This window comes from Vulpes lagopus, chromosome 6 (genome assembly GCF_018345385.1).
Source record: "Vulpes lagopus strain Blue_001 chromosome 6, ASM1834538v1, whole genome shotgun sequence".
NCBI classification, from domain to species: domain Eukaryota; kingdom Metazoa; phylum Chordata; class Mammalia; order Carnivora; family Canidae; genus Vulpes; species Vulpes lagopus.
Genome location: NC_054829.1, coordinates 23,318,503 through 23,334,763, shown reverse-complemented (window position 1 = coordinate 23,334,763; position 16,261 = coordinate 23,318,503). Strand labels below are relative to the sequence as shown.

The following is a 16,261-nucleotide window of genomic DNA, read 5'->3' as shown; positions in this document are numbered from 1 at the left end:
GGGTGAGCAGAGGTTCTCCATTCCTGCTCTCCTTCCCTTCCAGAAATGCAATTAAGCACACAGCCCAGACTCAGCACACAGGCACTTCCTGCCAGGGGAAGTCAAAGGGGCTGCAGCCCTGGGGGAGGGAGGTCATCACACCCCAGATCTAATTAACAAACCTGTCTTGCTTTTGACATTGCTGCATTTCCTCTATTAACATTAATGATGGCTGGTCTGAACGGCTAAGGACGGCCAGAAGCTTCCCTCCCCACCGCCCAGTAGGTAGCACAGCCTGTCCCTGGGCCCAATTTCCAGTCTCCGTGGCAACCGCCTCCCGAAGATGCTTTAAAGAGCTCTGACCCTGTCAGAATTGGTGGGGGCTCCAGAGGAGGGAAGATGAAGTGTGGCAGGGCCTCATCATTAAACCTGGAAGCATCACAGTCCTCTGAGACAAAATACTCTGTCATCGTACCAGCAGGAGGGAAGCAGCCTGAAGAGCGGGCCTGGGGCTGGTTCGGTTCTGACCCAAGGGTTTTATTAATCTCTTCCATTTGAGGAGGAACTAAAAGAAACAACTCTGAGCTTCTTGCTTGGGCTTTAAAGTGGTAGAGAGCAGAAGCTTTACTGCAAAGACTCAGACCCTAGGTGCTCTGGGTCTTTGGGGAGAAAGAGATTGGTAAAATAGTGACACAGAGAAATGGAAATTAAATGGAATGCATCCAGGGCATCAGGGAAGACTAGAGAAGTAAAAGTAGGGAATACCTCATGAGTGATAGGAACACCAACCCAACCCAGCACCACAGATCCCTACCCTGCTGCACACCAGCCTCGGCAGCTAAGAGGGCCCAAAGGTTCTCCCAGCCCTCAGGAGAATGCATCCACCTCACCCTCATAGCCAGGCTAGATGCAGAGGGAAAAGGACAGACAGCAAGAAACCACATCTGGCAAGTAGGGCCTGGGGACACAGAGCAGCCAAGGATAGGACGCCATTCCTCCCACCAGTCACCATGTGACTTTCTCAGAGATCAAGGAACCAAGGGCTGGTAAGTTCCTGGCCACTGGCTCCAGAGCCCAGTCCTCTGTGCACACTATAGGCAGGAAGCACAGCCACCTGCTGCCAGAGATTTCCCAGCAGCTGCTACCCAGGGAAGCAGCTGGGAGGCTGGCCCTCCTGCTCAGGGGTACTCAGTGGTATGGGTGTGTTCGTGGGGAGAAGGGTGGCACAGATTTGATGGCCCCCATCTGCTCTGCCCTTGGTGATATCCCAAAGTGGGGCCAGTGAGCTCAGCCTTCTTGGAGGTCAGAGAATTTTTGATAGCTCTTGCTTTCAAACCAAATCCAGTGTGAAAGAAATACCAGAAAATACTACAGTAGCCCTGGTCTATTTCTCAGAGTTTTTGACAGTCAGCTGTCCACAGGTATATGGGCAAATGAAGTCTCACACTCCCACACACTCACACCCATTCTCTCTCACATTCATCCTTCCTTAGGTTGCACACTCAGGGAAATGGGCCTGAGAGATGTTGTCCTCTGTTGCCAAGCCATTCCCAGTGGTGGAATCTCTGCAGACAGAGCTGTGGGTCTCCCTAGTGTTGGGTTAAATTCCGGGGAGGCTCCCAGAGCTTGGTCCTGGTGGGCAGCAGAATTCCTCGGGCTCCTCGGGCAGCTTTGCCCACAGCTGGGAGGTCCAGATCCTGGCTGCACAGATGGCTGTCCCCAGAAAGTTCCAGGACTCAGGATGGAGTCCTTGCAGGAGCCTCAAAAGTCCCATGATTCAAGCCACCTTAGTCCTGCCATGGGACTTCCGGGGTCCTGGGCTAGGGGACCGACCATCCCATAAGCCAGAGGGTGGAAGAGGTAGAAGCTGTAAGAGAGAATCCAGAGGGAGGCAGTTGGCATCCAGTGCTGGGCAGGGGCAAGGGGCCCCACAGATCTTTGAAATTTCACACCCCCTGCTGGAGCTTATCAGCTCTTCTCCACCTACAAGGCCCACTCTTTCTCGTCACAGTGTCTGAGTTCACCATGTGGGCACACTAGTCTGGGAGCTTGGCAGATGCTATCTTAATGACAATGAAGGAAAGGGCTCTTCCCAGGAGGCCCAGGGGAGAGACCAGTCCCGGGGTCTGGTGGTAGCTGTTTGGCTCAGAGTACTTGTTAAAATGTGCATGTGCCCTCAGGTCACAGGCCCACCATTTCCTGTACACACTTTAATGCTGCCTCCCTGGCCCCTAAAGGCCAGTGACTCTCAATAGGGGATCTGTGAGGCTGGCAGGAAGGGGAGGCGGGTAGTGAGGCTTGCCAAACAACACCCTCCTTCTCTGGGTTATTCTGAGCCACACCCCACACCCCTCTCCCCACTCTCTCCGTCACCCCACCCCCTCCAGGGCTATGCAGTGGGGAGCCACGGGAACTAAAGAGAGGCAGCCAGTGTGCGAGGGTGGTACAAAAGCTGGGACCCGCTGGCAATAAGAAAGGATGCACAGTTAGTCCCAGGTTTCTCCTTTCCTACTATGCATTTGGGTTACCTGGGGAGCTCTGAAAACTGGCTCAGTTGAATCAGAGCCTCTGGGGATGGGCCCCAGACACCAGTGTGCTTTCAAAGCTCCCCAGGGGATTCTAAAAGGCATCAAAGGCACAGAAATGAGAATTGTGGGCCAGGAACAGAGGGGCAGCAATGCCCGGGGTAAAGGATATTCACCTGTAGGCAGTTCCCAGGAGCAGGCTCAGGATTCCCACCATATATACACCCCTGGCCAGGAAAGAAGAGGCCAGACTCCAGGCACAGAGCTGCAGGAGAGTATCCCACAGAATTCCTAGGAGAAAGAAGAAAGAGACCTAGCACTGGCCTAATAGAAGACGACTTCCCAGGATATAACACAAAAGAGCCACCCCAGGTCAGGAAGCAGAGACTCCCCCTCAGTGCTGCTCCCCCACCCTTCTACCCAATCCCGGTAGGCCGCGCTCACCTGTCAACATGCTGGAGAAGAGCATGGCTGGGAAGTAGTGGTGGAAGTAGAGGATCCGGCCCATCAGGAAGAATGGGAAGTAATGGAGCATCCAGCCGAGCAGGAGCTGACCGCCTCCTTGCAGCAGGACCTGGGACAGCCCTGGGCCCCAAGCAGCACAGCTTAGTCAGCAGCCAGGGAGGGGCAGAGACCCCAGGCTCTTGTCCAGCTCTGCCCTTCCTTGCTATGTGACTAGACTAAGCCATGTCGCCTTACTGAGCCTGCCTTCCCTCGTCTGGATCACGCTAAGCAAGTTGCTAAGCAAGCTTACAGCAGCTGGAAGACATAAGCAGCTGGCCCTCAAGAGCTCTGATCACCACCTGTTGAGAGAGGTCTCAGCACCTGTGCAGGTGCACCAAACAGCAGCAGGAGGCAGTCCAGCCTCTAAAGAAACCAAGATGCTGCACGCCTCACAGCCAGCTGCTCCCACCCCACTGCCATGTCCCACATCTTTGCTGCCGCATAGATTTTTGCAGTGCCAGACGGGGCAAAGGTGAAGTCAGAGATGAGGATGGAGGGCAGAAAGGGGGTCTAGGGCTGTCGCTGTTCACACAGGAGCTACACAGGGTAAAAAGAGCCTGTGGGAATGTCTCAGGGGCTGTGGTCCCTTCCCCACTGGAGGACAGGGCCATGGAGCAGGGAGGGACAGAGGAGGAAAGGTGGGCAGCTCTCTACAGGACATAGAGGCTAAAAAGTGAGGGCTCTGTAGTCAGACTGCTCGAACCTCAGCTCTAAACTTACTAATATATATACTGGGACAAGTCTCTTCTCTTTGTGCCTTTGCCTCCTAAGTCATAAAATGGGAGTTAAGAATGGTCTATTCTATGGGGGTGCTGGGAGGATGGAGTGTTTAACATAGTCCTGGGCTGTGGTGACTGAGCTTTAAAAAGCAAAGAAGAAGGAAAAAAGTGAGGGATGAAGGCAGAATGGCCCATCGGCAGTGCAGGTTCGGGCCAGCTGCTAGGTCAGGGGAGGGAGAGCCCAAGGGACTAACCTTCAACCTCCGCAGGCAGGTGGGTCCCTCTTTGCACAGCTACAGCAATGACGCTGCCCAAGAGGAGGTAGAGGGCAATGCTCAACAGATTCAGCCACCAAATCACCTGCACGGGAAGGAGAACGGGTGGGTGAGAGGAGAGCCCCCCAGGGGTCCAGGCTAAGGGCCCACGCAGGGAGTGTGCAGGGCACTCACCGGGTTGCCGAGCAGATACACGCGGAAGTCTGTATCATTGATCCCTGAGAAGCGCAGGCCCTGCAGGGCAAAGGACACCCTGCTGATCCAGGGCCCAGTGTATCCCAGCCATGGGTGCTTCGGCAGTGAGGAAGACCAATTACCTTCCACAGATAGGGGGCCTGGGCAGAAGGCTCAGAAAGTGCCGATTCTATGTGAGCTCTCTGGGAAGGCCGGGTTGAAATCAGGACAGAGAACAGAGCCCTGTCTCTGGCCATCTCATGCCAGGCAAGGCCTTGCCCAGTCACCCCACCTTACCCCCACCAAGTCTCAATGGTCTCTTTTTTGGCCCTGTTTCCTGGGAGCAGCTCCAGCCTCAAGCCCTACCTGATAGTTGATAGGCCAGTGCCAGGGTTTGGAGGTGAACTCATTGTCCTTGGGTTTGAGGCCATTGTTCCCCTGCAGGAAAACGGCAGAAAAGCAGCTAGTCAAGGCAGAGATCTAGAGGGGTGCCAGAAATGTGGAGTATGTATATTCTCACATATAGCCAGCTGTCAGGAGAAATCTCCATGTCTCTTGCAGAGAAGAATCTGGTGCTTGTTCTCAGTCACTGATCACCTGCTTACAACTGCCTACTTCTCCCAACACACAACCTTCCACTGCTATCACAGACAGTCCATTCAGACCCACTATGCTTGAGAGAAAGAAGAATGACATACACTCATCTTCCAGGCCTAGGAGAAGGTTTCAAGAGGACTAGTGGGAGATACAAAATCAGGATGACTTGTGCCCTCCGACTTGTGGTTGAAAGCCAGTTTCAAACACAAAACCAGACACTCTGATGAGCTCCTGGACTTGGAAAAAGTTACTTTAGTCTAGTGTTTCTCAGCTTTTTTTTTTTCATTCTTGTTCTTCTTGGGACTTCTTAGACATTTTTTCCTAAATGTGTCCCATGACATTTTAACACTACAGCTATATTGTAAATGTGTTTATATACTGGATGACTACGGATGCCTCATACATTATAAAGTTAAGAGTTTTTTGCCCTCCAAGAATCTATTTTACCCCCTGGGGGTGATATTATCCCCATTCAGAATGCACACTTTAGCCTGAAGGACCCAGACTCAGCCCATTTAATCCAGTAACCAAGACTGTCCAACAATCTGCCTCTATGCCAAAATCAGGGATTTTCAAAAATCAGAAGGAAAAGATCAGGACCCTGGATACTAAGCTCCAAGACTGGTGTCATCCTGATTATCAGAACACATTGAGAAGGCACTTCCCAAGAACAGGTGCTATGAGTTGGGTCAGGGCTTCTCTAATGAAGGGCCTCAGAATGAAGAATGAATCATCCTGGGCCCCAGAGGAGCTGCTAAGGAAAATCAATTCCTTCAAACCAGTGTAGTTCAGTCCCGGGCTCAGGGATTCCAGCCAGAGTTATAATCAACCAGAGGCATCTTGTTGATTGCATTAATCTCAGAAATCCAGCGCCTTTACTAATCCAAGAAATGCAAGGAAGGAAAAGTATATACCCATTACAAGCCTATGCATTTATACATAATTCTCTATGCTTAAAATCTAAAGTGGGCTCGTTCCAGCTGACCTCAGGAGACAAGGCAGCCTTTTCTGCACAGAATTCAGACCCTCCATTCAGTGGGCAGAAGAGCCCTCTCCCATGCAGTTTCTGTCTGGACTATTTTGATCACTCTTCCCACCCTGACTCTATATTGATTGAATAAGAAAGTTCCCTGATGCACTTTTACTCTTTGGCTCTACCTCTTAGATAATGAAAGAAAAAAAACGAGACTATTTAGACTTAAGTCTTAAAATTCTACCCAAGACACAGAATGATATTTTGACTGACAGGCACGAATTCAAATAGCTATGTCATCAGGCCACAGTGACAGTTACAAGCAGGGAGTCAGAGAAGAAGTGACCTGGAGATCACTTAATGTCAAGTCATCACCTTTAAATGTGCAGAAAGGATATAAAATTTGAATTTTTAAAATCTAATCTGGTGAAATAAGTCAACTATATTTACTGAGTACTGCTTACATAATCACTTCCAGGAAAGTCCACTTGACAGCAACTCAGCAGGGGAAAATAACCACTACACCTCCCTGTGACACTGTGGGTGGAGTGATAATCACACACCTCCCTGTGACACTGTAGGTGGAGTGATAATCACATACCTGGCTAGAGATACAGGGATTCTTAAACATCGTTCCTGCAGGACATTAGCTTTCCATAAACCAGAGGAAAAGCAAAGGGTTTCTCTACTGAACAGGGGAGACATTAAGCTAGTGGTAGAACTTTCTCTTTTTTTTTTTTTTTTAAGAACTTTCTCAATTTAAAAATCTCTCTCGGGCAGCCCCAGGGGCTCAGCGGTTTAGTGATGCCTTCAGCTCAGGGCGTGATCCTGGAGACCCGGGATCAAGTTCCACATCAGGCTTCCTGCATGGAGCCTGCTTCTCCCTCTGACTGTGTCTCTGCCTCTCTCTCTCTCTATGTCTCTCATGAATAAATAAATAAAATCTTAAAATAAAAAAAAATCTCTCTCAATTATTTTTTACACCTTTGAGGCTAGGACTGCTGTGAGATACTAATGATGGAGAGTACAAACAATGAGTCTTACAAAAACTGCAAAAGACTCAACCATGCTCCTGTCTAGGAACATGAGTGGGCACTTTCTGCTATAGACAAACAACATGCTCAGATCAGCTATTCATCTTAATTCATTCTAGTTTCATATAATGGAATGAACTATCAATTTCTCAAGATCTTCAACCAAGAGCACTCTGGTTTTAAGGGACTCTGCCATTTGAACAGATTTGAGAATCACTTAGAAGCAGAAGAGTGTAGGGGCACCTGGGTGGCTCAGCCAGTTAAGTGTCTGCCCTTGGCTCAGGTCATTGATCCTGGGGTCCTGGGATCCAGCCCCACATCAGGCTCCCTGCTCAGCGGAGAGAGTCTGTTTCTCCCTCTGCCTCCCTCCACTTATGTTCTCTTTCTTGCTCACACACTCTCTCTCTCAAAAAAATAAATAAAATCTTTAAAAAAAAAAGACAAAGCGGAAGAGGTAACCAGCACTGACTCTGAAAGCCTGCCAGCCTGGCTTTGAAGCCTGGATCCACCTCTTTCATTTAGTTCTGTGACCCTGGGCAAATTCTTTAACCTCTCTGTGCCTTGATTCCCTCATCTCGAAAGTAGGGACAATAGTCTCCGTAGAATAGTGATAACTATGGAATAATAGTAAGGTACAAAAAAAAAAAATAGTACAGTACAGTGCTTAGAGGCATCTGACACATAAGAGCTACATTAGTGTGCATTAGTATCTGCTGTCATCACCATCATTACCATCGTCATTGTCATCATCATCACCACGACCATTCTGTGATAAAGGAAATGTCTTTGAAGACCCAGTAATCCAGGAGTGAAGGCCCTTTCAAAGTCCTCCACCAGGGGACAGTGGATCTATACCATGGCTATTGATCTATGATGCAAATTTGTGGATGGCCAAGAGCTCATGGAGAAGCCTTCAAATAAGAGGGGGCCACAGTACCCGGATCATCACCATGTGGGATTCCAGCAAGATTTCAGGAAAAGTGGGCTGTAGCACATCCAAGCTGATGTTTGGCACTAGACAAAGAAACGACAGAGAAGAAAACCTCAGTGACATGCACATTCTCACAGCTGTCCATAGTACCAAGACTGCACCTGGGAGTCCGAGTATAGATTTCCTGATGCACTGGCTTACAAGTAGAGAAAAGTGCTGAGGAGACAGAAGAAAGCCTGGTCCAATCCTCGATTATCCCTTCAGTTTGTGTAAATCACTTATCAGGCATTTGGAGAGATAGAAAGGCAGCAGGAGATGAACCCTGTCAGTGCTGCCACTGCTCTTGGCACCATCATCTTTCAGTATGGAACAGGGTCAAATGCTGCTCTCCCTGCTAGGCTGGTCTGTGAGGACAGGGACCAAGTCCACCTCATTCACCAGTGTTCCCTGGGGCCCCGAGGCTTCCCACTGGACCCACTAAAGAGTGGTTTAATTAGTTAATTAATTAGCTGGTTGGTTAAATTAGGTAGCAAGAAGAATAAGCTGGGAAGCACGGAGAAAGGAAATGAAGCAGTAGCTGGAAAGGGGTGGTTGAGGAGGACAAATGGTGAATCTAAAGACTACAGAGTTGAAGATGACACTGACGTAGAGAAGTCAAATCGGAGCCTGGGAGTATAGATGTGGGGCTCAGATCAAGGGCCAGGGCTTTCTGTAAAAGTGTGGGCTGGTTGTGGGGAGAGGAGAGCCCTACACAGGGGTGTAAAGGGAGAGCACTAGCCTTCTCTAAGCCTTGAGGGTGGGAGGCATCCATGGAGCATGGTACAGAAAAGCCCAGAAGGAGATGAGACAGAGCAACAGGCACCACAGGCAGCAGGGAAAAGTGTCAAATCCAGCCAGAGGCAAGGGAAATGAGAAGAGATTAGCTCTGGCCCACAGCAAGGTCACTGGTCACTTCAGGGGTAGTTTAAGGAGGATGGGAAGTTTACATGGATGGGAAGGAAAAGGAGCCACCTATTGAGACACACTTAGGAAGACTCGAGGTTCAAAAACGGCAGGAAATGGCAACAATGAGATAAAGTGGCAACAGAATCTATGAAAGTTGATTTTTCTAAGATAAGAGTTAGTTGTAAATGTTTCCAGGAAGTAATCTCACTCACATTTGGGATTGATATGGTCCTCCACATTCCAGATAGAGTTGAGGGTTTCCTTCAGGTATGGGGTACAAGTAACTTCCAACTGTTCCCAGCCCCTGTGAAAAGCCGTCACAGAGGTCTCAGAAGATGTGAAACTCACCAGAGACTTGCACTGTCAGATCTCTTAAAATTCATAGAACACAGAGGCCATGCTTTTTTCAACTTTACTCTTTTATATTCCATAACCATCCTAGGAAGAGTCTAGCAAAGAGTATTCTTATTTTAGAAAGGCCCAGAGTATTTAGAAGGTCCAGCCCAGATGAACAACTATTCTGCTCAACTATCAGAACCCATAAAATACCAAAGAACTCTGGAGTTCTATGCTCTATAACACACCTGATGCTTTTTCTCACTTCATCTGCCACTAAAAATATGAAAACATGAGGTGTACACTGACAACTGGGAAATAGAAGCTTCTGGTATACTCCTTGTAGTATGAAAGGAAAAGCGTGAGCCTCAATTGGGACACTGAAACCCCAGACACTCACCACTTGGGCAGGACCTTTCCCGAGGAGCCCAGGACACAACCTGTGACCAGATGGATAAGGCGAATTCGACTTCTCAGCACCTTGATCCGGTTTCCAAATTTTCTGTTTATAACCTCAATCCGCCAGAAATCATTTGAGTCTCCTGTCCCGTTCTGCCACGTAAATCAAGGAAAAAATACAAAGAAAATAAGAGGACTTTAGAGAAGATCTATGGGGAGAGGGAGATGGCCACCCTTTCAGATGCCACCATGTTACTAAACGGGCCTCAATAGATGAGGTGGGAAAGGGAACAAGAGGGCAACAGAAACATCCCAAGTGATGGACATTCCCCTAGAGCTCACTATCACAACCAAGAAAAGTACTGTAACTCCTGCAGCCTGCAGTCCAATTTTTTACTTCATAGGTCTTTAAATTCTAAACGTATGTGGGTTTTTTTGTGGTTTGTGTGTGTGTGTGTGTGTGTGTGTGTGTGTGTGTGTGTTTTGTTGTTTTTTAAAGATTTTATTTATTTACTAGTGAGAGACACGGGGGGGGGGGGGGGGGGGGCAGAGACATAGGCAGAGGGAGAAGCAGGCTCCATGCAGGGAACCTGATGTGGAACTCCATCCCATGATTCAGGATCACGCCCTGGGCTAAAGGCAGACGCTCAACCACTGAGCCACCCAGGCATCCCTAAACGTATGTTTTTGCTCTGAAACCAAACTCAAGACATTACCCTGAGCCAAAAGAAATAGACTTTGGCCATTTGTACCCATTACTTGGCCATGTGGACACTCACTCACCTAAGCCAGAAAGGTCTGGCTTGGAGATTGTATTTTGAAAATTAACACACTTGTGTCTAATTCTCCTCAAAAGATGCCCACAAGGAAAAGATGAGCTGTTGCTCTAGTACTGTGGGATGAGCAAACAGAAGGAAGGCTGGGAAGTCCACCTTAAGGAGCCCAGTAGCTTTACTGATGCACCAAAACCCCTGCAAGGGAATGTAAGATAGTCCAAAGTCTAGCTGCCCACTAGTTGTTTTGTTTCCAAATGACTCCCCAAGCCAGAAGTACTCCTAGAGTTTCTTCTATTAACTGCATCATCCCAGGGTAGTAGAAAATCTTAAAGCAATGTGGCTAACCTCCCCCTGCAGAATAGGGAAGTAATCCTTAAAAACAGCCAATAAGGATTTGGGATCTGGCAAAGAATAAACTTACATATTCAGCTATGATCATTTTGCGGGTCCATGGCTTCGATGTCCAATGTGATTTAAAAAGGGACCCAAATAGTATTCATATGTGACATTTATTGAGTGTCAGAACATAAAAATGGCATGGTTATTATGGGAGGAGAGAGATGGAAACAAATAGACTCATAGGTTGCTTTTCCTACAGCAAGTCTAGCAAAGAAGTTCCCAGTGTTACTAGAGTCCCAGTCTCCATGCAACCCATCATCCTTAGGAACATTCCAGAATTCCAAGGAAGATGTTTTCTGTCACATGGCTCTGAACCAGGCCCCACAATATTTTTACAACCTGCTCACTCTCCAGTTGCTCACTTACTATGCCATAGCCAGTGACCTGATAGTGCTTCCGGGTCAGGGGGGCCTCATGATAGTGACTGTGCAGGTTCCGAGAAGTCCTAGAAGTTAAAAGAGAGAAAGAAACACCATTATCCTGGAGAAAAGAGACGTGCAACATCTCCTCTTTTACTGAGGATGTTCAGAGTAATCTGTTAGTAATCTGTTAGAATCTGAACTATGAAATCAAATGTATCAGGATTATCTTGCCTATTTACTCACAAAAAATATCCAGAGAGTCAGAGGATTGGCCAAAGCAGCAGGGACAGATGGGAGGAGTCCTGGACTATGCCAAGAAAGGGGTTAACTTCAGGAGTCGGGGATGACTTACCACATTTGGTGGCTTTGAAGCACTTAGCTTGCCTGACTCATGAGGCAGCTTTGGGGATAAGAAATTAAGACTTATAATCTACACATGCCTGAGCCATGTAAGCCTCCTCCCTCCTGTTTAACTCTTTCTGCCCTCATTACCAGTCTTACAAAGTGGAGATCTATGGGGGAAGGGGGGATTCTTTTGGCTTTTATTTACTTTGTGCGTTTTATAACAGTTCTTACTTTTACTCACAATAAGAAGTAAGTGTTCAATATAAAAATTCGGGGAATTTCCAAAAATAGAAATGTCCTGATTTTTTTAAAAAAAAAACTATACTTGAGGATTCTAGTATACAAAATTTTTGCAAGGCTGCTTCTGACATCTATCATTCCTGTTTGCCCTTGCACATGGTGCCCTATTTCCTTGTATGCTTAGTTACTTTTATATGTATTATTCACTGTCACTGAAAAACTATTTGAGGGAATGAATAGCAATGTCTTTCCCAAAGAGGATTTACATTTGCTTTTAGCCAGGCACCTAGGAGATATTACCAAGCTAGGATTATGTTCATTTAAATTCATGGCCTTAAGATTTTGAGACCATTCAGATGAAATTAATTTGGGCCACAAATCCATGTGAGGATCAACTGGTAGTTACAACTTTTCAGGAACCAGAGATACCCCCTCCTCACACCGCTCCCCCTGATCAAGCCCTTTGGGGTTTCAGGTTTGGGGGAAGGATCACTTAATAAATTTACCACTTTGGGCATGCCTAGAGCTTTGAATTCACAACTCTTTCCCTCAAGGGGCAGTCAAAACCAAAGACTGAAACTCAAGATTGTGGGATCAAAGCAGAAGTCGCTGCAGCATCCTACTCATTTCTCTGGATTCACACACACACACCCCACCCCCGCTCCTTCACTTAGATTTTGGCCTAGTAACTCTCTACTGTCTTGTTAGCTCTTTGATGCTTTAGATGTTCTCATATTATTCCAGAATTATTTGTTATTTTTAGTAAAAACATCACTTAAATACACCAGCTTGCCATAATCTCAGAAACAGATTTTTATATCTTCCTAAAGGCAGCTGCTTGAGAAGCTTTGGGTAACTCAAAAAATTTTTTTCCTCTAAAGGAAAACTGAGCAGTACCTTCAAAGTTCAAAGCCCCCCAAAGCCAAAATAGACAGACAAAACTGACTTATCTCACCAGACTTCATAAAATGGATCTCCTATTCTAGCACAGCAGCCTTGTTCCATTTATTAAAGCCTCATTCAAATCTGACTTTTGTTTATTTCCAGCTTAGAAGAACTCCCTACCTTTGGCACCCATACCCTCACTCATCCCAGACAGCAAATTTACTTACTCTTTGTGTTCTAGCCGAACGATGTCTCCATGTCGTACAAACTCCACTGGGATTGAAGGATCCAAGGGATCTGCCAAAAAGAAACAAGCATTGATATCTAAAATGATTCACTCATTAGGCAGGTATGAATTGAGGGCCTACAAGAAAAGAGTTATAATATAATATTGTAGGCACTACAGGTACATACAGAGTGCTGGGCAAACAAAGAGAAAGGCCCCTCATTGTCTCAGAGAAGGGTGTCTCAGAGATATGCCTGAAAAGACTCTTTAAGGAGGGGAGAGTTTTGTCAGGTCAACAAATGGGGCACAGTTGTATGAAAGAACAAAACACATTCGATTGATGGCAAATGATTTCATATGAGTGGGTGGGGCAGGACAGACCGTGGGAATAGATGAAGGTATGAACAAGTAGGGCCAGACAATGTATGCCAACCTAGGAAATGTGGTCTTTATCTGACAGGCACAGGAGCCTCCACAGGAGGGTTAAGTCAGGAAGTCAAAGAATAAGATTTTCCTTTTAGTAGTAAAAATACAGTCTTCCAAAAATTAAGTCCATGTAAATGACCACATGCCCAGCTGTCCTCAGAGTCCGATGTTAAACCCTGCAAATTCTGGTCAGTCATTATCTTGTCTCTGGCAACAAACCTGCTAGGTGTGAGGCAAAGAAAATGATGAAGTGACAAAGAAAGGGACCACATCATCTAGAAACCAAGTTGATCAGGTCTGGCAAGGCAATAACAATGGAAAAGGAGATGGCAGCAAATCAGCGATACAAAAGGATCTTTGCAAACTTCTCCCAAACAGTGAGACACTAACACTCTGTGGTCAGGAAAGAGAAATGAGCCAGAACAAATCACTAGCTCTTAAGAGAATCAGAGAACTCAAGTGTAGAAATGACCATTCCTATGTGGACTTTAAGATCTTTGAAGATTAGTCAGCAAGGTGACAAATCAAATGAAGTTTCATTTCACATGGATGTGGCAGAAAGGGGCATTTGTAGCCATCAAGAACACAAAGACCTAAATAAATAAAATCACAAATCAGAGAGAAGTAGCAATCAACTGCATAAATACAATCAACCATAAGAGAATCTTATGAAAAACTATATGTCAATAAATTGGACAACCTAGAAAAATGGATAAATTTCTAGAAATATATAAACTACCAAAAGAACACAAAGCCTTTATAGTCTATATGGCTCCCATTTTCCAAAGTGCTTGTAGCACTCTTCCTTCAGACAGAGCTTCAGTTCCTTGGGGGGAAATGCAACCACCCTAACCTAGAAGCCACATTGAATAACAGATCAAAGGTGTTCAAAGATTTGGTCCATGCCTATATAACTTTAGAGGTAAGTCTTGTCTCATAACTCCTCACTATGACAGGCCATTATGTTTGTTCTGTTGGATAAAATAATCAATACTGGTTATCATAAAGGTATAGAAACAGACTCTGACCAATGGTGTCCTAACATATATTACTGAGGATTAGGAGGCAAAGACAGTGGTTGTGTACATTTCTAGTCTCAAGACCATAGCAACAAGAAGTGGGGAAAGAAACAAAAAAGGTGAATTTAGATGAATAGCTACCCACTGCCATGCAAAGGCTCAGGAGCAGCTGATTCAAGATAGGCTGAGAACCAGGTGGGGTTTACTGAATGCCTATGACACAGGACAATCAGCAGGGGCTCAGAGGTGAGCAAGAAATGCCCTTTGTCCTCTTCTCAGCTGCAGCAGAAGCTACAGCCTGCAGGTAGCTACCTCCCTGACCAAAGAAAGATCTTGATATAACCCATGTCATAAAGTCCTGAGAGCCCAGTAAGTGTGCTTCAGAGCAGCTTTGCCCAGGCCAATCAGGAGCAGGCCAGCAGATGTTGAGTGAGGGCTCAAGCACCAGGCTAGACAAGCCCAGCCATAAGCCCCGAAATCTACAATTGACTGGTCCAGTCCCGGGATGACCAATGGGTACCAATACTCTATCACATCAGGACAACTTGAGCTGTACTATATGCTGGGGTCTGCAAGGCTATGTGCTCTCATTAGAAATGAGAGCAGCCATTGTGTACCCTCAACTGGGGGACTCAACCAGGCCCTGGCAGCATGTACAGGTAACCAGTCTGGATTAAGTTTGACCCTTAGCCCTGCTCTCTAGCTTCAACATGACAGCTATTAAGAGTGAGATCTTATCTGTCTTGCTCACTGTTTATCTCCTATGTTGACAACAGTGCTTGGAACATAGTAGGTGCTCAATAAATAGCTGTTGAAAGGATAAGTGAGATCAATGAAGGTATTGCCAAAGAATGCTCAGGAACGCCCATCTCTGTACCATTTGAAGGCATGGAAAATGTTAAAAATGGCTCAGAGTAAGCAATAATGCAAGAAACATCAGTTCTCTACCACATTACCTGCATTTGTATTATGTTTCTTAATAATCCACAGGTTGTTGTAGTCCTTGTGCAAATAGGTGGTGACCTGGGATGGGGAGTGGAGAAGGTGGGAGGGAGAATACCATCAATATCAGCACAGTCACAGGACAATCAACAGCAAACCAACATTGCTTAAGCCTCTTTCAGAATCCCTAGCCACCATCGGAGGGGTCATGTTTCCCAGTGGGGTTCAGGAGTAGCACTGGTGAGATTCCCTCCTTCTATCTACATTTAGAGGGTTCTCCCACAAGAGCCTTTTTGATTTGTCTCTTTGTATTTTTCTACATCTTATCTTTAAGGTTTCAGACTCCAGGCACTCCAGGCTCAGTTGGTTAAGTGGCTGTCTTTAGCTCAGGTCATAATCACAGGGTCCTAGGAAGCAGTGAGCCTGCTTCTCTCTCTGCCTATCCCCCCTGCTCATGATCTCTCTCTCTCTCTCTCTCTCAAATAAATAAATAAAATTTTCAAGAAAATAAAAAGATTTTATTTATTTGGACAGAGTGTGCGCAAGCACACAGAGCACAGGAGCAGAGGGAGGGGCAGAGGGAGAAGCAGAGGGAGAAGCAGAGGGAGAAGCAGACTCCTGGCTGAGCAGGGAGCTTGAGACAAGGCTCGATCCCAAGACCTGGAGATCACAACCTGAGCCAACGGCAAGTACTTAGCCAACCGACTGAGCCACCCAGGGGCCCCAGTGAATAAAATCTTTAAAAAAAAAAAGTTCTAGCCTCCTAGAGAAGGAACTATGGTATCTTATGTAACACAGTCTCCAGCACACAAAGAGGATTTAGTGCACTTTAAGAAGTAATTAAGACCATGCCTCAAACTTTCTAAATGAAAAATTCATGTTATATTTTATGGAATGTTGCCATATGAAACTGAAAAGCTCCATAAGTATCTTATCCTAGAAGCCTGAAGTTTTAGCCCATAACTGTTTTATAGATACTGATTTTTTAAAAATTAAATGTGTGTGCATGTGAACATGCATGTATTGCTGTGACAAATCTAATAGCAAAAACTTGGAAACAGGGATCCCTGGGTGGCGCAGCGGTTTGGCGCCTGCCTTTGGCCCAGGGCGTGATCCTGGAGACCCGGGATCAGATCCCACGTCGGGCTCCCAGTGCATGGAGCCTGCTTCTCCCTCTGCCTGTGTCTCTGCCTCTCTCTCTCTCTGTGACTATCATAAATAAATAGAAATTAAAAAAAAATATTAAAAAA

The 16,261-nt window shown here is 46.4% G+C and overlaps 1 protein-coding gene across 1 annotated transcript in view; it reads right to left on the bottom strand.

The window, feature by feature from the left end:
- Window positions 1-1,348: 1,348 nt before the first annotated feature.
- Window positions 1,349-16,261, bottom strand: part of POMT2 (protein O-mannosyltransferase 2) — a 41,762-nt gene continuing 26,849 nt past the window's right edge. The window contains exons 10-21 of the mRNA XM_041758987.1: window positions 15,026-15,092; window positions 12,626-12,695; window positions 10,933-11,011; window positions 9,393-9,544; window positions 8,869-8,960; window positions 7,718-7,794; window positions 4,543-4,614; window positions 4,177-4,236; window positions 3,982-4,087; window positions 2,949-3,089; window positions 2,681-2,795; window positions 1,349-1,846 (exon numbers count right to left, since the gene is read on the bottom strand). Coding sequence (XP_041614921.1) covers window positions 1,741-1,846; window positions 2,681-2,795; window positions 2,949-3,089; window positions 3,982-4,087; window positions 4,177-4,236; window positions 4,543-4,614; window positions 7,718-7,794; window positions 8,869-8,960; window positions 9,393-9,544; window positions 10,933-11,011; window positions 12,626-12,695; window positions 15,026-15,092 — 1,137 coding nt within the window. The 3' untranslated portion in view covers window positions 1,349-1,740. The remainder of the gene's footprint in view (window positions 1,847-2,680; window positions 2,796-2,948; window positions 3,090-3,981; window positions 4,088-4,176; window positions 4,237-4,542; window positions 4,615-7,717; window positions 7,795-8,868; window positions 8,961-9,392; window positions 9,545-10,932; window positions 11,012-12,625; window positions 12,696-15,025; window positions 15,093-16,261) is intronic.